The sequence below is a fragment of the Lissotriton vulgaris genome, chromosome 1_1, assembly GCF_964263255.1.
Source record: "Lissotriton vulgaris chromosome 1_1, aLisVul1.2, whole genome shotgun sequence".
In the NCBI taxonomy this organism is placed as follows: Eukaryota; Metazoa; Chordata; class Amphibia; order Caudata; family Salamandridae; genus Lissotriton; species Lissotriton vulgaris.
Genome location: NC_141685.1, coordinates 2,121,711,691 through 2,121,735,851, shown reverse-complemented (window position 1 = coordinate 2,121,735,851; position 24,161 = coordinate 2,121,711,691). Strand labels below are relative to the sequence as shown.

Here is a 24,161-nt window from a genome sequence, read left to right as displayed (position 1 = left end):
AATTCAAAGCTAAAGGCCACGTATTATTATACTGTGCCCACTTCCAGGCATTCATTAACAAAGGTAAGCGCAAAATCCAAAATCAATGGGATGTCATTTAGAAAAGGCTCAGCACCAGGAGGTTTCTGTATAAAATGATCTTTATGCAACTGGCAGTGACAGCAATCATGTCAGCCAGCTGAGTTCTCAACTTCATGCTCACTAGAGCAATAATGGGAATGAAGGGAAATACATAGTGGCTAAGAAAGTCTCAATTAGAGAGCAAAACATTCCCCATCTTCCCACTAAACTGAGAACACTTGTGATTAACATTAGAGGTAATTTGGTCTATCTCCCAAGTCTCCAGCAACCAAAAGAATATCCACCAACTCCCTATTCAGCTCCCAAATGCTTTTCATGGTCTGCTTGAAAACAGCCTGAACCAGCCAGATGGGTCATTAAGATGAAATCCCTGAAGGGACATAACCCATGACCTTAGAGCTGGGCATTAGTTGCATTGCTCTAATGAGCAGAAACGGCCCACCTGAACATATAATGTACCCTCGTGCTTGTATCCATCAAGACAGACTTCGTGGCTTACACTAAGGGAAAGAAGGTGTCTAGAACTTGCTGAACTGTCTGGAACTCAAGAAGGTTGATATAGCAATATCTCCTGTGTTCCAAAGGCCACTAACAGATATTCTAGAAGTGTACTACACACCTCAAATGGAAGGCAAATGTGATGACAATCACCTCACTTCATGGTTGGCTTCTAGCTGTCTACCGAACAAAATACTTCCAGATTCCAGACCAATGCAAAGTTCGCAACTAAGGTTAGCATATTCTGCATGATGTCCCATGGTTGGTGCCAAGGAATACAGACACTCAAATACTAAGTACATTTTAAAGCACATCTGAAAAAGTAGGAAGCTAGCAATCTTAGAAAGTAGAGGAAAACTATAGCCTGCAGGGTCTCTACGGGCCAGTTAACCTAGACTGCTTGGCAGAAGGTTGGCACCATCTCCTGTGCTTCTAGCTTACTGTCTCCAGGACCACAGTGATTTGCTGGGAACGTTGCACTGGAATGAAAGGAAACTTGACCTGTGCAAAAGATTACAGAAGATGACGACTGGCTGTGAGGAAATAGGGTGTATTACATGATGTGGACCTGTGACCTCACTGGGTAATATACTTACCAAACCCTCTAGAACCAGAAGGAGTTTCATTTGTTAAACGCTTAGCTCAACCCTGGGTAGCTGTTGCTCTGATCAGTCAGGTTTACATAAAGGACCAAATGTAAAGCTTTTAGGCAGCATCAATACAATTGAAGAAGAAATACACGAGCGACTTAAGAAATCTGACACCAATTTATAAAGATAGACTGTATGTTTATGTCGTTTTAAACAGTAAAACAAAAAAACTGCACCATAGGGTTCTAGAGATACACACTTTACAAGGTATAGTAAATATGCACTTTGTACTCAACTGCAAACAAGCATTGGCAAAGTCACCAAATCTGACACTTGGAGACTTTTTTCAATGTGGTTACTTTCAGATACTTTAAGGCGACCAACTCGGGAAAGGAGCCAGTCAGAGGGACCAGCAAGGCACTAAAAACAGTTACCTTAGAGGAACAAGCAGCCTTCGTTGATTTCCTGGCGCTTTCATTTCCTTTGGTATCTCACAACAAGGTCTCAATTGGAGAGATTATTACCAACCACGGTACCACTCCACTATATAATAAACACAAAAGGTAACCCACTGGTTTCTTAACTGGAATGTGAATATAGGTGTGCACAAACAAAACTAAGAAAAATGGGCATTTGCTTTTTAAAGAAGAGAACCCTGACTCACCCTTTGGGTGACATGCTTCATCATTGGGTTCCCTCTTGCACACAGTGACCACAAGGTGCACGTGTGGGCTACAACTCTCAGGAGAGGAGCGTGAGGTGTTTTTCACTCTAATGTTAATTGTGAGTGAGGGGCAGAATGCAAAAATAATATCAAAAGTGTTTTAAAACCATCTCATATGGGGAAAATTATTTTAATGAGTATCCCCAATGGGTGGAGTTAAAAAACAGTGCAACGATAGGGGTAAGGATGTTCCCTATCTGACTAGGTCAACATGTTTCTGCCAGGTGACCAAGGGTTCGTGGCATTCTTCAGGACCAATGTCTTGTCACTCTGCTAACATTGTGATAAACAAAAAAACATACTTAATTGTGCTCTCAGGACCAACTTCAGTCTGGTCTGTTTGCTGTAACACACAAAAACATTCCTGTGTTATATGGTTTTCATTTCTTTGCCATAGACTTATAAAGAAGTCGTACTGGTGCAAGGGATACAGGATGCCGAAGATGGTCAAGGATGATGCGGATGTGATGCGGTTCACTGAGTCTTCTTACTGCTACTCCTTAGTCCCCGGGCTTTATGAGACAATCCTGACCACAGGGGTCGATGTCCCTCAAAGTCCTCTCGGTTCTGGCCAAAGTTTATTCGCCACTGGGCTATCATTCACCCCGTATCGCGGTCATAGTAGAATCCTTCATTGGACAATATCTTGCCTACTGGGTGACCAAGTTGCGCTCCCAAAATCTCTCCAGGGTTCAGCAGAGTCGGGGGCATCTTTGAGTGTCAGGCACTAGTCCATGGTTCTGCACGGCGGCGAGGAGCCGCAGTCAGAAGATCTGGGCTACCAACTCGCTCTGCAGGTTTCCTCAGCTCTTGTGGCCCTGCACTACGAGCCAAAACCACCAACTGACCCTTGGAGTCTCTAGCTTCGTATGGGCTCGGGAACAACTTCTCCTTTGAAGCTCAGCTTCTGCGCTAACACCTGTGTGGCTTCCTGAAAGGGAAAGGTAAAACCTTTCTCCCGTACAGGCTTCTATTGTCTCCTGTCTGGGAGTCGTTTGCACATCTCCTGAGAAGGGCAGGAAGCTGTCTCAAGGACAGTCCCCTGTCCAACCGTGGATGGGCACACTGGATTTAGGGCAACTCTGTAAAAGTTGTACACTGCAACAGGTTACATTAATTTTAACTTGGGCATCAAGTCAGGCCCAACATAATGAGCTTTTTGATATCTTACATTATCAACGTTAGTCGTCCCAAGCAAAAGTTATAAGGGCTGCTGTGGCATTCTGCAACTTTGTACTAGCCAGTGGTGCTACTAGCCTTTTACACAATAATAGCTTAAACTGTTGCAAATGCGAGTCCTATTGCATTGCAAATGCTTTTCTATTTAATTATGTCATGCAGTCTTCAGGTTTGAGTTGGAGAAAACCTGGCTAAGGGTGATCTACAGAAGCACACAACTATAGAGAGGAGAACAAAGCTAGAATGTATGTTTGGTTCAACGACCTCTACTGCCGGGTCCGAAGACTACGTCCAGGGCTTGTTCGTGGTTGTGTGATGCAATTCAAACGCATTCCTGTTGGTGAATTACCCCTAGAAGTTGACAATTGTTTTTTTTTGGTTAAAGCGACACATGCCGCGCTTTCACTTTAATGTCAGCCACACCCCTTTCTTTAGACGCAGCTTGTGTTAAGCAAGGTGTGCGGCTGATATTAAAGTTAAAGCGCCGCATAGGGCGCTTTAAAAAAAGAATAAAGCATTTTTTAAGCAGTACAGTGCTTGCAAAAGTGCAGGGAGAACTCTAAAAAAAATTATCGGGCACTGCACCTATCGGGGGAGAGCCTGTTGTGGCTGCTTGAATAGACATTAAAGAAAACAGACTAGATAAAGCACACAGTGTTAAACCACAAGTAAAAAGTCCAGTCGCTATAAGAGGTTACAAATGCAGACAAGATGGCACAAGGAGGGACTAGTAAGCCTTTTCACGAATGAAAAGCAACGATTTTGAAAGGACTGTAACAGAAGACAAATGAAAAGATGGGAAGGAAATGGACAGAGCTTTTATTCCATTCTTCAATACAGCATGCCTCGCGGAGGAGCGCATGCGCTGGCCAGGCTTGACCTAAGAACATTGAAAATAAATAAGACATGAGCATGAACTGGAAGCACGTGTATCAGGAAACACTTAAGCAGAGACGGCGCAGCAGTGCCGATCTCTCAGTGTCAAGGTAAACAAACTAACAGAAGAGTTTTTTGCTTCTTTTCATGCAGTGATTACCTCAGGAAAAGGAATTAGTTACTTACCTGTACACTATAGTTCTCCAGTATTATCTTTCATAGATTCACATGCTTGTATCTTCCCCGTCGTCATGGTGGGAGTCTCACGGTAACAGAATGACCAAGCAGTATCATAGAGAAAAAAAACTGCATAGAAAATCCCCATATGGGCTGTATTATTTGGCAACCAGACCATTTCTTTGTTTGGTCCAAAAGTCAGCCAATCAGCATTGCTGCCCTGCCCTCATACTCCCCAGCAGCAGCTTCCTGCCTCAGATTTCCGTCCCCGAGTGAGAGACATGGATAAATACCGAGAAACAGGATCTGTCTGAGAAACGGGGAGGCGGGCGGGCGCATGTGAATCTATGAAAGATAATACTGGAGAACTATAGTGTACAGGTAAGTAACTAATTCCTTCTCCAGTATTACACCTTTCATAGATTCACATGCTTGTATCAGAGTAGTAAGCAGTGCTCACCATATTTGTGGCGTTTCCAGGACAGAACTCAGAAGGAAGCTCTGCCTCAAAGCAATGATATAACAGTACTTATGAATACCTCAGTAATACGATAAATGCATGTATAAATATAAATCAAAGCACTGTATAGAAAATACATCATGTCAGTAGATCATACCTTACTGAAATAGACGTTTCAGAACAGCCTGTCCCACTGCCGTGTCCTCCTTCCACGTAGTGTCTAGACAGTAGTGTCTTGTAAATGAATGCACACTCTTCCACGTTGCTGCTCTGCAGATGTCTGGCAGCGCCACTCCTGCGAACAAGGCCATCGAAGTTGCCATCTTCCTCGTGGAATGTGCATGCACCTTAGAACATAGCGGCTTCCCCGCTTTTTCGTGACATTTCAGGATAGCTGAGGATATCCATCTAGCAATACTCAGTCTCGACAAAGGAAGACCTTTCCTTTGTCCTTCAAATGCAATGAATAATTGCTTGGACTTGCGGAACGGTTTTGTCCGTTCAATGTAGAACTTTAGGCATCTAGAAATGTCTAGAGAGTGTAAGGCTCTTTCTGCTTCCGATGAAGGATTGCTGAAAAAAGTAGGTAGAATAATGGGTTCATTGAGGTGAAAAGACGTTGCCACCTTGGGAATAAAGGTAGGATTTGTTCTTAATATAACCCTGTCCTGACGAAATTGTAAGAAGGGTTCCTCCACTGAAAAGGCCTGGATTTCGCTAACCCTCCTTGCTGATGTTAAGGCGAGAAGGAGGGCTGTTTTCCATGACAGGAACTGTAAGTCTGTTTTGTGTATGGGCTCAAAAGGTGGCCTCATAAGCTGCGATAGGACTGTATTGAGGTGCCACAGCACAGGTGGACGTTGGATGGGTGGGAAAACTCTAAAAAGTCCTTTGATAAATTTCTTTATTATTCTGGAGGACCAGAGAGATGGTTCATTCGGCTTCCGCCGGAAGCGTGATATTGCTGCCAAGTGCACTTTGACCGAAGCATGCGACAGACCTGCCTTGGATAGTGACAGCAGGTAAGGAAGGATACCTTCAGGTTGTACCTCAAACGGATGCAAGTTTTGTCTGTTGCACCAGTGGCAGAAACGGGTCCATTTTGCTGCATATGTTTTGTTTGTTGATACAGCTCTAGCTTGTGAAAGAATATGCCTGCATTCTTGCGAAATATCTAGATTTTGAAATTCCCGCTCATGAGGTTCCATGCTGACAATTTTAGTGATTGCAGATCCGGATGCAGAATCTGCCCTTCCTTCATGGAGATGAGGTCTTGAAATGTCGGGAGTCGGATCTTGTCGCCCCTCGACAATTGAAGGAGGTCTGAAAACCACGCCTGTCTTGGCCAGGCTGGTGCGATCATTATGATCCGGCACGGTTCCAATCTTATCTTGCGCAGGATTCGCGGTATCAACGGGAACGGAGGGAACGCGTAGGCAAACCTTCCTGTCCAGTCCATGAGGAATGCATTTCCCTTGGAGCCTCGTTGATGGTACCTGGACGCAAATTGAGCGCACTTTGAGTTGTTTTGTTTCGCGAACAAATCTAATGTGGGAGTGCCCCACCTTTGAAACAAGATGCGAATCTGAGTGTCGTGTAGTTCCCACTCGTGCGTCGCATTGGGAGTGCGGCTCAGGGCGTCCGCCCGTGTGTTGAGGACTCCCTGTATATGCTGAACCTGAATTGAAATTCCGTTGGTTATGAGCCATTTCCAGATCTTTTGCGCCAGAATCGACAGCTGTTTGGATCTCGTTCCGCCCTGTTTCAGCAGGTAAAACATGGTCGTGGTGCTGTCCGTTTGGATAAGTACTGACGATTGGCGTATTCTGGGATGGAATGCTTGAAGCCCTAGGAACACCGCTTTGAGCTCCAACATGTTTATGTGAAGCTGAGCTTCCCAATCTGACCAAAGGCCCTGAATTTCCAGCTCCTGAAGATGCGCGCCCCATCCTTTCAGCGAAGCGTCTGTTGTCATCACAAAGTCGTGATCTCGAGGAATGAAGCTCAAGCCTTGGTCCAGGTTCTTTAGAATCTTCCACCATGACATGGCCACCTTCATATGGTTCGTGATGGCAATGCGATCCTCGAAGGTTCCTCTGGCCTGGACCCACTGTTCGTCCAGTTGTTCCTGCAAAGGTCTCATTCGAAGACGACAGTTTGGTACCAGTGGGATGCAGGATGACATCATCCCCAACATGGACTTGTATATCCTCACGGAAGTGGACCTTTTTGCCTGAAGTGATGCCGTTAATCCCATGATCTTTCTCATTCGGTCTTCGGAAGGATAGGCTTTCCCTGCTCTGGTGCATATCCATGCCCCCAGGAACTGGATGCCTTGGGCCGGAGTCAGCGAGGATTTCTCTAAGTTGGTCCTCAGGCCCAGTCGCTGAAACAACCGGATGCAGCTCTGCAGAGCTCTTGCTGCGTCCCTGAAAGATGGGCCTGTCACCAACCAGTCGTCCAGATATGGGTAAATGTAATGCCCTTGCAGTCTTAAGTGGGCCGCCACCGGGGCCATGCATTTGGTGAATACCCTCGGGGCTGATTTGAGTCCGAATTGCAGGACCTTGAACTGGAAGTGGCGACTCTCCACAACAAATCTTAAATACTTCCTGTGTTTCCGATGAATGGGAATATGGAAGTACGCATCCATGAGATCCAAGGATGCCATGTAGTCTTCTTCCTTTATCATGAGTAGGATCTCTTGCAACGATAACATTCTGAAGGGTATCTTTTTTATGTATTGATTGAGATCCCTCAGGTCCAATACCGGTCTCCATTTCCAGGTCTGTTTCTTTTTGATGAGGAAGAAATGCGAATAGAAGCCTCTCCCTCTGAGATGTTGCCGCACTTCCTCTATGGCTCCCTTTTGCAGAAGCGAGTGTACTTCTTTCTGCATTTCTTTGCGATGTTGGTTGAGCCTGAGTACTGGGGGGTGATCCGGTGGTATTTCCACAAATTAAAGCGTGTGGCCCCTGCTTATGACATCTAGAACCCATATGTCCGATGTTATGGACATCCAGTTGTTGTAGTATTGAGACAGATAGTGGTCGTTGTTCGGGATCTTTTGTGTGGGGAGTGCCGGCCTGAAATCATTGACGTCTATTAGACTGCTGAGATTTCCCCCTGGCATTTGGTTTACCTCTGGACTGTTGTTGGTAAGAGGAGTTGGAGGACCTGAATTGGTTGTTAGTATTATACTGTCGATATCCCTGCTGATTATATGGTTGATATCGGTTGGATTGAAAAGAGGGTCTTTGATTAAATTGACCTCTTGCACCCCTCTTTCGAAAGGACTGAAACCTTCCCTGCTGAAGAGATCCCAGCGCTCTAGCTGTATCCGTGTCCGACTTTATGCCTTGCAACACCTCATCGATATGTTTCCCAAACAAATTTTTACCGTCAAAAGGCATATCGACAATTTTCACCTGCACCTCTGGACGAAAAGAAGTCGCCTTGAGCCAGCCCTGCCTGCGAAGCGAAACCGCTCCAGCCATTTGTCTGAAGGCCATAGACGAGACATCCATGGCGATGTCGATAGATTCTGCAGCAGATTTTGCTCCTTCTTTGAGGAGGGCTGCCGCTTCTTCCTTTCGATCCTCCGGAAGCGCAGAGAGTATGGGTGCCAGATCGGACCATATCTGTCTGTTGTAACGGCCAAGCAGTGCCATAGCATTTGCCGCTTTAATGGTAGAGGCTGCCATGACCGCAAACCTCTTACCTGCCCCATCCATTCTCCTTCCTTCCTTGTCTGGTGGCACTAGGGAAGTAGCCACTGGGTTTTTAGAATTTCTTTGCACCGCCTGCGTCACGACTGATTCCGGCCTGGGATGTCCAATGAGGCAGGCTGCCGAGGATTCTGGAGCTCTGTATTTTTTTTCAATTCGTGGAACTGAAACCGCTATAGAGGCCGGTGTTTTCAGAATCTTTAGGCCCTCCTCCCAGATATGAGGGATAATCGGAATTGAACGAAGTGACCTTTTGTTATCATCCTTGAAATCGTACAAGAAACAATCCGTCTCTTGCACCTCCACATCCAGACTGAATCTCTTGGCCGCCCTTTCCATGATATCATGGAAGCCCCCAATGTCTTGAGGAGGTGAGGTAGATTTGAGTGGGTCAGGTGATGCAGCCGATGGCAAAACGTATTCGTCCCATTCCTGCCCCGAAGCATCATGAACCAGCTCTCCTTCTTCGGGCTGTTCATCTTCGTCGGAGTCCGTTAAGTCGTCCCTTATGGTAACCACCTGCGGAGATTTCACCCCTTGTTCTTGAGAAGCAGGTGCTTTAGGTGTCTGCGAGGGAGTCGTCTGCGTAGCTAGTCATGAGGAATTCGCCTCTGGGAAACGACGGTAGTTGTCGTTTAGCATCAACCTAAGATCAGACACAATGTTGAGGGGTATAGAAACCGTCTCTTGACGTTCCTCCTCCCGTGAGTCCTCATGCTGCTCCTCCTCCTCATCGTAATCACCAGATTCCTGAAATGACTCATATCTGGAAGATTGTGGCCTGTCCCTAAAGGAATAACTTTCCTCCTCGTCCGTGTTTTGGCTCTTTATCTGAAGCTGAGAGGGACTGTAGGCGGCACCTGAGGACTCCTCTCCATCTGAGTCCTGCTCCAGCAATGATGATGGCGGCAAAGGAGAAATCTTTGTCCATGAGGTGAACTCTGCGGATTTACTAATAGTAGCCGAGCCTCTCGTCGACTGAAAAGACCGGATAGAGATCATGGTCTTCGACTGTGGAGAGCTGAACGCTTTTGCAGAAGATAGCAAGATTTTCGTCGACGGAACCATCGTCGACGGAACCACCGTCGACGGAACCATCGTCGACGGGACCATCGTCGACGAGACCATCGTCGACGGGACCTTCGTCGTCGGGACCTTCGTCGTCGGGACCTTCGTCGATGGAACCATCGTCGACGGGACCTTCGTCGTCGGGACCTTCGTCGACGGAACCTTCGTCGACGGGACCATCGTCGACGGGACCATCGTCGACGGGACCATCGTCGACGGGACTTTCGTCGACGGGACCTTCGTCGACGGGGCCCCCGTCGACATCCTCAACATCGAACCTGTCGTCGACGGAGTCGTCGTCGTCGACGGTCTTTTCGCCGACAGTGAAATCTTACTCGTCGATGTTGTTGTCGTAAGCGTCGTAGTCGTCGACGCAGCTTTAGATCCTATCGTCGACGAAGCCGTAGTCGACGGAGCTGAAGTTTTCACCACAGGCTTGGTAGCAGAAGCCAGTGAACTGGTAGAAGGTGCAGATCCAGGTCCTTTAAGACTTGACTGCTTCTCCAGAGGAGTAATAGGAAGGGATGAGGTTGATTTTTCCTTAGATTTACTCTTTTTAGACTCCACCTTCTCCACAGAAACAGAGGCCTTTCTTTTCTTGGGAGTGGAGTGAGAAGATTCCTCCTCAGAATCTGAGCCTGATGTGGCCTTCTTCTGAAGCCATAACAGTAATCTAGCCTCTCTGTCTCGTTTAGTTTTGTCAGAAAATTTTCTACAGAGTTTACAGTCTTTCACCAGGTGTTTAGGGTAGAGACAGTAAAGGCAGTCCTCATGTGGGTCCTCAGAGAAAAGTCTGGCCTTCCCACAGGACCTGCATGGCCTGAACAGCCTCTTTTTAGAGCTTTCAGCCATCATGAGAAAAAATAAGTACACACAATACCTCAATTTAGTAGACAGGAAACAAGATTCCAAAGGGTCAAAGGTTCACTCAGGAACAGAAAAACTGAGCAGAGCTCAGGGAGACTCCTTTCTCACACGAAGGCGGTTGGAAATCTGAGGCAGGAAGCTGCTGCTGGGGAGTGTGAGGGCAGGGCAGCAATGCTGATTGGCTGACTTTTGGACCAAACAAAGAAATGGTCTGGTTGCCAAATAATACAGCCCATATGGGGATTTTCTATGCAGTTTTTCTTCTCTATGATACTGCTTGGTCATTCTGTTACCGTGAGACTCCCACCATGACGACGGGGAAGATACAAGCATGTGAATCTATGAAAGATGTAATACTGGAGAACCTGGGCTCTCTTTCACATTACAGATCAAATGTACACGATTCTGCTCTGTCCGTTAGTGGGTATGCAACCCATTTGCAGCCTTTACTCATGAGGATCTTTTAGATGAGATACGCTCCAAATTCAACATTAAAGGGATGACAGTCCTCACCACACTGTAACATTGTTACATCCTAAATACAAGTCCCCAACACTGTAGCCTAAACTTCCTCACCTGAACACGTTCAAGCTCTGCCCCCTTTCATCCATCTATACATGCCCTTGTCCGCATGACCTCAATCTTCTCCTTACCTGTCCTTATGACCCCAGGCACTCTGTGCACCTCTTCCTCATTTCCGTTGGGTTCTGACAGAGAGCATCCTCCCCAGAGCCGGCGGGCACCTCAAAACCCTGTCCCAAGCCGGCTCAGAAGCAGAGCGGCAACCCTGGAGGCCACCAGTATTGGGCTTGTGACGGATGAAACGCTAGAGACTGAGGAGGGACTCAAGCTGTATGATGCTCCAAGTTTGTGCTCCCACTGGCAGCCACCTTGGAATGTAGCTCGTTTCATGTGGTACTATCAGAAACTCCAGAAAACGCAATCAAAAACAGTTCAATCAAGTGTGAAAGCTCACAATACTGGTTCAAATACATTTAATTTAGGAAAACGGTTAATCCGTGGTAATCAGGATAGCAACAAAATGTAGAAAAGTTCGGTTAGTGTAAGTTTGTTCTAAAAATAGCCCCAAATAGCCAAACTAGCATTTGCAATGAACCTGGTGCTGTCGAAACGCGGTCACTGTTTTTCGTGTCTGGCTACCATGCCATATACTGCTCACACAAGACACAGCCAGAATATGTCAGAACACAAAGAATTGTAATCCTATGTTACGGATATATGAGTAACAATTTCGTATTCAAACTAGTACAGACAGTTTATGGAGCCCTGAAGAAGTCTTGTTTACGATACGAAACGCATTGGCTAAAAGAAAAATTACGTGTACTTTTGGATTTTATCTGTTTGGATCAACCAATAAAGAATTGAATACGGTCACAACTAAAGTCTGGACCTGTTCATTGCAAAACCTTCCTTGGGATTTACTCAATATAAAAAGACTGATTATGATATTGTCTTGATGGGTGCTGATTCTGTATGTTAATTGTCTTGTAATTTGGGTTTTAGGGAATAGATAGGGTTGTATTCCCTGGTTTCACAAGCACCATCACAAGAATAACTAGCCACTGATGTTAACAGGTGCAGTTCTTTTTTGCCTCAACCCTTTTTGTGTTATTTCTCTTTTGAATTAGGATTCGCATTTACGCTAGACCTATTGCATTGCAAAGAGGAGTCATCACGGACAACGGGAGGGAAGGGGGAAGCACAGACAACGAGAGTGAGGGGTGGAGAAGGCACGGACAAAAGGAGTGCAGGCGGGGGATAGGGGAAGAAGGCACAGACAATGGGAGTTTAGGCGGGGGAAGAGGGAGAAAGAGGCAAGAAGGCACGGACAACGGGAGTGCGGGAGGGGGTGAGAAGGCACGGACCACGGGAGGGAGGGGTAGTAGAGAAGGCAGTAGGAGAACCTCATTAACGAAAATAGTGCTCACAGTCTAAATAACATGTACCGTGTAACACTCAAAGTAAAGGGGCCAGTAGCCATGGGAAGATACAAATGATGACATGGCCGTCATAAGGAGGGACTAACAAGCCTATGAACCAATCCGAAGGCAGCATTTACGAAGGACAAAGACACAAGCCAATAAAAAATATGTGCAGGGCTTCCCTCACATACTGAACTACAGCAGCGCTTGCGTGCTGACTCTAGGCTCGACCTAAAAAGGGGGACCTGGCTTTGCCATCACTTTAAATAGCAAAGTCGAGTTAGTAGTTATAACTTGCCCTTTCAGTCTGCAATGGCAGACTAGGAGCCATATTTTACCTTTGTTACCCAAACACATGTAGCACAATCAGTGCTGCAGTCCCTGGGTAACTCTCTAACGTAATGGCCCTGAGGTTAGGCAAATGGGTGTAAGGCTTTCAAACAAACACACTTTAAGGTTATGGCACAGGCACGGATGTCTGGTTAACAGGCCTCGGTGCACTGTCGGAGACAAAAAACCATTAGTATCAGTCCAAAAACTTGGGGGTAACTATACAATGAGAGGCATTTACTTTCATTGGCAGACTACCAAAAAGGAAAATCTGCCTTAAAGCGCTGATGCTGCAGTAAGAAAAGAGGTGACTGCAGATATGGCCATTGTAATGTCTTTGGCGACAACCCTTTGCACTGATGTTTAATCCAATGGAACCACTGAACTAATAGTGCCACCCTGTTCCTTCGATTGTGAGAACACCTGTGTAGCAGTGCCTTAACCAGCTGTTGAAATAGACACAGAATAACATTAAGAGGGTATGAGCTACCTGGACCAACAACACCATTATTATCTTGTCCTTGCACAGAAATCTTCATAAAGCAAGTGTACAAGATGACAAGAAGGAAGGGTGTCTTTACTTTTTCTGCTACTAATACCAACAAGCATTTGCAATGCAATAGGTCTCGCAGCATTTAAGTTTGAGTTACTGGCATTGTAAATGACAATGCTTTGCATAATTTTTGTTTTTTGGTGTCCGTGTGTGCATGGCAGTGGTGGTGTCTGTGTGTGCATGGCAGTGGTGGTGTCTGTGTGTGCATGGCAGTGGTGGTGTCCGTGTGTGTATGGGAGGGGTGGTGTCCGTGTGTGTATGGGAGGGGTGGTGTCTGTGTGTACATGGCAAAGGTGGTATCCGTGTGTGTGTATGGCAATGGTGGTGTCCGTGCATGCATGGCAGTGGTGGTTTCCCTGTGTGTATGGCAGTGGTGGTGTCCGTGTGTGCATGGCAGTGGTGGTGTCTGTGTGTGTATGGCAGTGGTGGTTTCCCTGTGGGTATGGCAGTGGTGGTGTCCCTGTGTGCATGGCAGTGATGGTGTCCCTGTGTGCATGGCAGTGATGGTGTCCGTGTGTGTATGGCAGTGGTGCTACGTATATAAGTGTGCTTGGCCTGTGGCCATAGATTAGACTAAGGGTGTGATCAGAGTGTGTGAGTGTTTTGTTTGAGGGGGCAAGTGTGCGTTTCTGTGAGTAGAAAGTGAAGTACGCAGTGTTGTGAATAGGCATGAACATTCATTCATTTGAAAATACATTTTAAGCCTTGCAGGCATGATTCATCAGCCATGAGCTAAATAAGGCAATCAGTAATGAAGTGCCTTTTCAGCCATTTTATCAAATTGGCAAAATCGGATATTTGAGATCAATAACTTTAATTGAACTCTGATGGCCCATTTTTGATGGATTTGGTGGTTTCTCTGTGAAAGTGAGCACCACTACCATGAAACTGTGTGTGTGTGTGTGTGTGTGTGTGTGTGTGCGCGTGCATGTGTGTGCACACGCATGTGTGTGTGCCCATGTGTGTGTGTGTGTGTGTGTGTGTGGGGGGGTCTGTGTGTACATGTGCGTATGTGTGCGTGAGAATGGGTGCACACAAAAGTACTGGTAAAAAGATCACTTTATTGTTAATGGGCTATGAAGGGGGGCAGCGTGGTGCCGTGGGGTATTGTGGCTTGATGAATAAGCTTGTGCCGCACAGACGTTTGCTGGTTTTTTATGTGTGTAGCAGTACCACCCACGCCTCACCTTTGTGCCCAATCCATACAAAGCTTATGGGTGATGTGCATGCTGCTGGTGGGAGGTGGGGGAATTCTGGTGCCCCTGAGTTAAGGAATGGTGCAGGAAGATTGAATGGCGAGACTGGGGGAGAAACGAGTGGTAGCATCTTCCGGCAGAAAGAAGGGACTATTCATCCAAACTTTTCATTGGTCTTAATGCGGTTGTTATTTCAACTCTGATTACCACTCTGAAAGACTTGTCCTCAAATGCAAAAACCGAAGTACACTGCCGGTCGCTTTAAAGCTATGTCGGCACACAGAAACGACAGGACATGTAAACAAGAAAAACAGAAGACGGAAAGAATCCACGGACGGAATACACAGAGGACAGAGAAATCAGCAGCAGCATCCTAAATGCCCCCGGAAGTCCGCCGCGGCCGCCACGGAAGTCAGGCACGGTCGCCTGTGACGGGGGCGGGGCCACGTCCAGACCGGAAGAGGAGGCAGGCGGAGTCGATGCGTCTCGCGGCTCGGGGCTCCTGTGAGCGGTGTGGAGACCCGGGGCCGCGCTAGCAGGAGGTTGGGCGCCGCGTGCTGAGAGAAGAGTCCCCGACATTGCCCAGATAAGTTTCAAAAGGCTGGGGGGGCTTGGTGCACTTGTGTGTGTGTGTGCGTGTATGCTCGTGTGTGTATGCGACGGTGACGGAGTGGGAGGGGGGCCTCGGTGCACTTGTGTGTGTGTGTGCGCGCGCGCGTGTGTGTATGTGTCAATGGGGTGTCTCTGTATGTATGTATGTATGTGCGTGCATGGGCGCTTGTGTGTGTGTATGCGCATGCGTGTGTGGTGCTTGCGCTTCCCAGGAGACAGCGCCTGGCCACAGCGCGCGTTCCCGTTTCAAATCCACTCCAAGGATGCGCGCGGCCGAAACTGTCTCCTGGGAAGCACACTCGCTAACAAAAGATCTCTAGCGGAGACACAGCGCTGACGCGCTGTGTTCGCTACGAGACCTAAAAAAAGAGCTGGCTCTAATCAGTAAGGTTGAGCACTTAGAACAACATAACAAGGGAATATGCCTAAACTGATATGGTTGTCAAAGCAGTGAATGGCTCAAACGGGAGAAAAACTAATTTCAACCGGAGTTTTGCTACTTAATAGCTATTTATTCATTTTTAATGAAAAAAATGCAATACATGAATTCCAAACAGATTATATACATTAGATAAAGGTGAATTGGACACAACACAGTAAAATGACATACACATTTACACTAGTCAAACATATCACAGTCATTCACTTCACAAACATACACTCATATAAGACTCAACACAACCTAAAGTGGCGGATGTGCCAGTGTGAGGAAGTAAAACAAAACAGGACTGCTCTGTAAATCAAACAAATGTTACAAAAATATTTTCTCAAATGAAACAGTACACTCAAATAATTTAGTAACAATGACTATTGTCAACAAACATTTCATCAACAATGTGTACAGTGAAAATCAAGAGTAGTATCACTCAACACTTGAGTTTATCAGAGCAAATCCTTAGACAGAGGCCTACGCGTTTCGAATCCCTACAGATCACAAATGGGATTCTACTCAGGGCCAGAACATTTCTGAAAAACAGAAGACAAAGTTTACGTGCCCGCTTATTCCAAAAATTCAAGAAAACTAGTGAGTGAAAACCACCATGCTTCCAAACAGCTTACCCTCCTGGTATGTAGGACGAAAAAATTGTGTTGTGTGACAGACTCCTGCAATGATAGAACAAGAGAGATGGAAAAAAATGATTTAATATTTCTAAATGAATAGATTATGGGTATTCTGAAATAATCGGGATTAAAATTACCTATCAATGAAAACAGTGGGTCCACGGCGGAGCCATGTATTTTGCAAAAGAAGGGGATCTACAAGAGAAAAGATGAGTTGAAGCCTTTGCTCTACCAAGGAATCCCTTTGTTAGGTGCTCTTTTGGACAAGGGTAAGAATCGAGCCTTACCAGGAACTTCTGTAGAACGATCTTTTAATGGAGGGGGTGGTATCGAATAATCGACCAGCTATTTGTTCGTGCTGAAATCATTAGAAATGTTGCTTTAGTCAACACTGAGCAACCCAGAAGAGGGCAACCACTTATGTGGGACAGTAAAACAATTGTGTGTCTTACCGTAGAACTTGTACATAGTCTCTTTAATAGACGCAGTGGATCAGTCCGAGTAAGCCGGGTGTTTGGTCGAAACTCCGGTGTCAAGGTAATCGAATGAACATCGTTTTTCGAAAAAGGTTCCTGTAATACCAATTAGACATCACTTAGCCATAGTGGCACAAAAATGCGTAAAGAGGATTCGAAGCTGTTACGATCTAGCGGTATACCTAATTGGCGTGGTGCGGTGCACTGATCTGGTTGACATGCGCAGAAGAGAGGGTTTTCGGAGTCTTAGAACAATATGACAGATCGCGAACTCCTGGATAAACTGCTGAAGTCAGGGGGGCATAAAAGACACGCATTACAGACAGGGAATGCCCAAAGGTAAGAGAAGAGAGACACCCATTCTGGGAACAACGGCTAGGCAGGTATCTTACCAGAAGAAGCGTATCGGGCAACGTTTATCGGATAGCGTTCTCGGGCTATGCTGGTAGAGTACTGGTCTCCCGCGCAGGCGCCGTGGGCGAATGCTGGTAGCCTATGGAATCCCCGGGTTATGTACAATCCGGTTCAGAGAAGACCGCCCATAGGCGGGAGTAGTGTAGGAAATCTTAAAGACACAACGTGTCGTATATACAGTTAACAGGCAGGAGATAAGAATCTTAGGTCCAAAACTCTAAGGGCAAGTCTTTTTTGGGTAACGGCTACTGAAGAAAGAGGATATTTCAAAGTTTGTAAATTTCAGATAATTAATTTAGACCTATAACGGCGGTATTGAATTTGACAATAAGGAGTGCTTCCCTTTTAGATAGTTTAGAATCCCAGTCTCCTCCACGAGGATCACGTTCCACTTTTGAAATAATGGTCCATTTCAAATCTTTGATCTGGTGATTTAGTCTGTTCCAATGGTTTACTAGAGGTGCTGTCTCAACTCTGTTCTTTAACCTCGACTTATGCTGGGAAATTCTCTGGCGGGCCTCTTGATTGGTTTTTCCAATATATAAGAGCCCACACGGACATAGGATCCCAAAAATTACATATTTGGACTTGCAATTACTAAATGTTTCGTGTTTTCACGAAACACCTTTGTGTTGAAACAGAGAGCCCTCTATCGGTGTCTCACAACACACGCAGGTCCCGCATTTATGGTGTCCTGTGATTGGAGTTAAACCCATCATTTGACGAATTGACGGAGAGGCTTCCTTGACGGTTGCTGCTCTCACCACGTAGTTGGCAATACTATTCTCTTTCTTGAAGGCAAAAAGGAGAGGCTGATTAAGACTCTCGTCCAAATTTTTGACCAGGTGCCAATTCTTTCCAATCACTTTTTTTAATTGATTGGCATTAGGGCAATAAGTTGTTACACACACCTGGCGTTTTAACTGCGGTTTATTGCGTCGCTCCAGAAGAGTTTCCCTAGGTGTCGAACGCGCCCTTTTCATTGAATTATGTACTAGTTTTTTCGGCTATCCCCGGTCACATAATTTGGACACCAGGTTGGTGGCATGAAACTTATATTCTTCGTTGGATGTGCAATTTCTGCGCACTCGAAGAAATTGACCGTATGGCAAATTTTCTCTAAGACTCCTCGGATGGTTACTTGAAAAGAGGAGGGCTTTATTTCGGTCAGTTGGTTTTGTAAAGAGCGATGTTGCTAATTTACTTCCGAATGGAAACACTTCTACATCCAAAAATGATATTCTTTTATCAGAGAGTGACTGTCATGCCTGTCGTGTGCGCGGAGGGCCGTGAGACACTATAAACCTCTTATTTACTTGGAGCGGTAACTCAACCTGCTGCTAGGGAAACGTGGTTGGCAATGATTGGCAATTGCGTGTACAGAGTTTGTAGCGCATGCGCAGTGTTCGCGCATGCGCAGAAGTAAGAACCACAGAATTTAAACCTCCCCGACGAACCAGGAAGTGCTTCGCGTTAGCTAGCTGTGTCCAGTTCTCGTTCCGGGTCACGGTGAAGGCGTCCGAGGAGCCAGTCGTTGAGAGTGGCGTTCATCTTTTCTTGTGTTTGTGATTCCTGTGCCTCATATCGTAAGTCCTGGGAAGCGGCTTGCTTCCGGGCGGTTACTCTGCCTTTCGTTCTTCCTATTATTTTTTGTTTGCACTGCTTTGCTTATATATTGCGGTCTTGCTAAGACGCATGTTTTTATGCGTGTCTGATTTATAAGCCACGAGTTGTATATCGCAATCTGTGTGGTGAAATTTGAAATATATTATACAGCGTTCGGATTCAGAAACAGTGGTGAGTGTTAGTGATAGAGAGATTCCTTCGCTACAGTTGTGGTGGAACATTACTCATACAACCTTTCTTGCATTTAGATGTATCTTGTGTTGGACAACACATAGACTAACTACTATTGATGTTCCAGAGTTATCTACCTACTTTCTATTTTCATTTCCTGCACTATCTAGAAGGTACTATTACTTTACCTTTCATCACATACCTTGAGAATTACACAATACAAAGGGGGGGGGTTGGTTTTCACTTTTCTTTTTGTTTTCTTTGCATACAGACCCTGTCTCAGAAGATAGACCCTCCTCTGAAACAAAGAAGATTGTGGAGTGTTGTTTCTTTTCCTTCCTACCCTTGTTTTGTTCCCCTGTGTTCCCCCTTGTTACTATTTGGGGTTCAGTGTGTATTCCTGGGTCCCGGAGAGTGACGGGGGGAATCAGGGTGCTTAGCAGCGTGACTCCAGGACACTTCCGAGACAAAGGTGCGTGCATGACAGAGACATGCTGAACTTGATGCCTGCTGTTCGTGCATTAAGCCAGTCATACAAAAGTTTGAGTTCATCTTCTCCACCTTTCCGTACCATAAACACGTCATCTATGAAGCGTAACCACACTCCAATATGGTCTTTAAAGGGGTTGTTGTTGTGGACATACGTATCTTCGTAGAGAGACATAAAGAGAACTGCCAGTTCTGGTGCAAACGGGCAGCCCATCGCGACTCCTTTCACTTGAAAGTAAAAGTCCTTCCCAAAACAAAAGTAGTTTTTTTTCAAGGTAAAGGATGCTAGATCAACCAGAAATTTAGTTGGTACCTGTACCGGTCTCGGTCTTGACTCCAGGAAGTGAGTGAGCACTGCCACTGTTTCGTCCTGGGGTATTTGAGTGTAAAGGGAGGTCACATCTAAGGTAACTAATATGTCTCTCCCTGAGTTAAACTCTATAAGCTCTAGCTTATTAATGAAGTCTGTGGTGTCTTGTAAGTATGATGATACCTGGACCATGAATTGTTTCAGGAAACAGTCGACGTATTTGGCGATTGGTTCAAGTAGGGAGTCACATCCTGCCACAATGGGTCTTCCAGGGGGCTTATTTTGATAAAACAAAGGTACCTTTGGATGTTTATTTAACAGGAATTCAAGTTCCTTTGGGCCTAAAAAGCCCTGTTCGAAACCGTCTTTGATAAGGGGGAACAATTGGTTCTGTAGTTCTAATGTTGGGTCCTTCCCAATTTTACGATAGCACACTGGATCGTTCAATTGCCTAAGGACTTCAGTGGTGTAATCTGCAGTGTCCCAGACGACAATTGCCCCACCTTTATCGGCTTCGTTGATGGTCACCGTGGGGTCATTTCGCAGTTCAGTGAGGGCTTTTGTTTGTTCTTTCGTGATGTTAAATGTAACATATTTTTTTCTTCCTCACACTGGCACATCCGCCACTTTAGGTTGTGTCGAGTCTTATATGAGTGTATGTTTGTGAAGTGAATGACTGTGATATGTTTGACTAGTGTAAATATGTATGTAATTTTACTGTGTTGTGTCCAATTCACCTTTATCTAATGTATATAATCTGTTTGGAATTCATGTATTGCATTTTTTTCATTAAAAATGAATAAATAGCTATTAAGTAGCAAAACTCCGGTTGAAATTAGATTTTCTCCCGTTTGAGTCATTCACTGCTTTGACAACCATATCAGTTTAGGCATATTCCCTTGTTATGTTTTTACTTTTTCTGCAGCTGAATGTTTCGAGCGTGTACGAATCATGAATTGAGTTCTTGGAAAGAGAATGGTTTAACTGCTCACAATCAACACTTGTGTCCTTTGCACAAAAGCATTCATGTGGGAAGAGGGCATAGGATGGCAGAACAGAAGGATATATATAAAGCGAGCTATGGCATCTATGTAGTACAAGGAACTCTCTATAATTTAAATTTGAAGTGTTCAAGGTTTTTATTTTTAAATATCAGCTGTATAAATCACTAGTGGGAGAAAGTCAGTGATGGCTATAAAATGTATATCCATATGGTGGCGATTCAACAGATGGTCCTATATTTTTCAAACTTTACATACTTGCCCAACTAAAAATAATAAAAAGGCTTTACACAAATGAATGGAACACTAGTAAGTCTGTAAATCAGATCCCTACCCAGTGATGCCAGATGTTACGTAGTCTTTTCCCAAGTAGTTGTAGCCATACCGAATGAGGTCTTCACACACATCCTTAACTTTACTACCTCCAAAGGCTGTTCCATAGTGAAATCTGCCATCAAGAACACCAGCTTTACCTGCCAGGAGCTCAATAAGTTTCCCCACCTGCAAAATAAAGAGCAGAACAATAACTATGAAAAGAATGACCAGGACCACAACGGACAGAAGAGGAAGCATGCCCCAAGACAGAGTCCAAGAATTATCATATTTTTAAAAGGACAACACAGAAATTCACATACAAGGCTTAGAAGATAGAAGTATTGTCCTATCAGAGTAGCCCTCCACAGCCAAAGGTTCAGGTACTTCTTGGTTGGCTTTGGGCCTGCTTTATAAGCCATAGACAATTATGCATGTGTTACAACTAGAAAAAGGATATTAGCTTGAGTATTTAGTTGATAATGGTTTGAATGCAGAGAAAACACTCATAGAAAGTGACGTTACAGTTCTATAAAGATGATACTCATGGCAGTGATGTCAGTTCTGCATAGCTGCCCATAAGGGCCCCATTCTCAGTAGAAAAGACAGAGACAATAATAAAGTTACAAGTACAAAGACAATCGACAATTATTACATTGCTTCCCCATAAGCTGTCAATTGAAAGGGTGATGGGGATTTCACAGGAAGATAAAGTATCCTATAGAAAAAGCATTGATGAAGGTATGTAAAATGGTCATCTAATGGATACTTCTTCCTGCAGATTCTTAGTCACTGAAAGACTCCCACAGCAATCCCATGCCAGGAGGTGGGTCGGAACATTCTCAAGAGTGCATATCAGACTAGAAAATATCCATCCTCACAGAATGGGCTTTATGAACCCTGTTTGAACCTAGAGATTAACGTTTGGTAAATGTGTGGAGTGATGACCAGGTTGCTGTTAAACAGGTATATGATTGGAACAATACTGGACAATGTGGACATATGTTATGTTATGTTATGTTAGGTGCCATTTGTAAAGCGCACTGACGCCGAAGCTTCCTGGCGCTGATAGACAGAGTGGTAGAGGAGGAAAAAAACGGGAGACAGAGGAACCTAGCTAGGGGATGGGAAGAGATGGGTTTTTAATTGTTTTCTGAAAGAAAGGAGAGAGGGAGGATTTGATAGATAGCTGCTTTTCCTCTAATGAAGTGGGGTCTAGCACCTTCAGGGGGTGGATTATGAGCAAGAGCATAATAACTTTTGATGAAAATCATACCCCTGCTTAAAATACCATAATTTGCACAACCTTTTCCATTCTTTGCAGAGATGAAATCTGTGAAAAGTTGATCATCAACTCTAAAAACATTTGTACTATATTTGTAAACACCAAACACCCTTGCAGTTTCTAGCGGGTGTGAACTTTCTGTGTGCTTTGAAGGGTACAGAGGAGGAACGATTCCAGGTAGTGATTTCCTTAGCTCACGTGAAAAGGCAATATGACTTTATGGAGAAACTACAGGCACACTCCAAGAGCCAACTTGCCTGAACAAATAGATAGCATTTGGTAGCCTAATTGACAATACCTGTAACTCTAACACTCTCCTAGCCATTGTCAAGGCTTTTAAAGAATTTGTGTTATTGTTTACATAGCTAGTAGCCAGGACTGGCTAGGATAAATGGGGCTCTGCTGTAAATGGGCAAACCCATGTTCAAATTCCAAGCAGCGTTGGTGGGTACAGATCTGTTAAGATTTTAAATAATGAGACTCTAAAATATGATACAAGATGTGGCAATCTGAAAACCGAACAGAAGAGCTTCCAGCCAAGAATCCCTTGACCATTCCAATTGGTATTCTTGATCAAATGATAAAGCACCATGCATGAGAACATTGATTTCTGTTTAAAAGGGAACCTTGAGTCATCTGATGTTACTGTTTTCTATTTTACTGCATAAACGTTGATCATAGAGGATCTTCTACTATCAGAAGTAACGACCCCCCATTTTGCAATGTTAGAAGAATTAATATACGGCAAAAATGTATGTCAAAGACTGTAATTCTTATCCAACTATAAAGCTATCAATGATATCATTGTTTGACACAAATTACTGCTTTCGTAGTTATCAGATGAAAATATTCTGTACATTTATAAATAGAGGATATTCTGGCTTTTTCAATAGCCTCTATGATATCCTTTGGTAAAGGGTAAGCAGCAAATCTTCTCCTCTAGACTGTTAGACCTAAAAGCTGAGCATTCAGAGGTTTAGAAGTAGAACCGTGTCATTCTGTACAGATAATAGATTCTCTTTTGAAGTTCCTCTTTAACAAGGATATAAATTAAGTTGCAATAGATTGTTGTATTAAATTTGTCTTACTCAATCCAAGGTAATAATCATGTCTGCCTTGTCCAGTCTGATCCACAGCACCATTGTAGGTGCCTTTGTTGCTAGAGGAAAATCTAAGAGAAGGACTGCCTCTAGCACCAACTTGGTAAACTTCAGCTAGCAGAAAAATTCACCTTTTCTATTGTGGCTGATATGCTTCATTCCACCAACTAACTGTAAATATACTTAAAATCACTTGTGGGTTTATCTCCAGATGAACACGTTACTTACCTTCTGTAATGATATATTTGTAAGAGACATATATTAGTTATAGATTCCTTGCCTTAAAATTACCCCCAAGCGTCAGACTGGATCGGAGACATATTTTCGTTGCATTACTCCTGCGCGTCGGTAGGTGGCATTTGACGACTCCGCTTTCTTCATCGGCATCGTGATTGCAGGGATGACATTGCGGTATCTACTCAGACACCACCCTCATGCACGGATGTCCGTTCTTTACAAGACATTCCACGCCAGAAGCGCAGAGCCCTGCAAGACACTGACCACTGGTGCACAAAACTGGGACCCTGAAAGGGAGTCCCTTACCCTAGAAGTCATTTCGCAGAACGTGGAGGATGGGTGGGGCAGTAAGGAATCTATAACTAATATAGGTCTTGTTAACAAAGGTAAGTAACTTGTTCATCTGAAAGAGACTATTTGTTATAGATTACTTACCTTAGACTAGATACCCCAGCAATACCAACCCCGGAGGTGGGTCTGAGAACTAAGTTCACACCAGAAAGTCCTGGAGAACTGAATGGCCAAAGAAGCAGTCTCTCCGGACTTGCCTGTCCAGGCAGTAGTGTTTTGTGAATGTGTGCAGGAATGCCCATGTGGCTGCCTGGATGTCACTGAGGGGGCCTCCACGTCCCAAAGCAGTAGAGGCTGCTGTCACCCTGGTGGAATGGGCGCATAGTCCCACCAGAGTTTCCTTCTTTGCCAAGGAATAACCCATTTTGATGCAGACCCACAGAGAGATGGTCCAATTTTGCACGACCAGGCCTTTCTTGGCGCCCACATAGCCAACAAAGAGCTG

At 44.9% G+C, this 24,161-nt stretch overlaps 1 protein-coding gene across 1 annotated transcript in view; it reads right to left on the bottom strand.

Moving 5' to 3' along the window:
• POLR3B (RNA polymerase III subunit B) overlaps window positions 1-24,161 on the bottom strand; it is a 1,027,565-nt gene that overhangs the window by 66,113 nt on the left and 937,291 nt on the right. Inside the window, exon 25 of the mRNA XM_086921773.1 lies at window positions 20,766-20,932. Within this exon, the coding sequence (XP_086777899.1) occupies window positions 20,766-20,932 (167 nt within the window). The remainder of the gene's footprint in view (window positions 1-20,765; window positions 20,933-24,161) is intronic.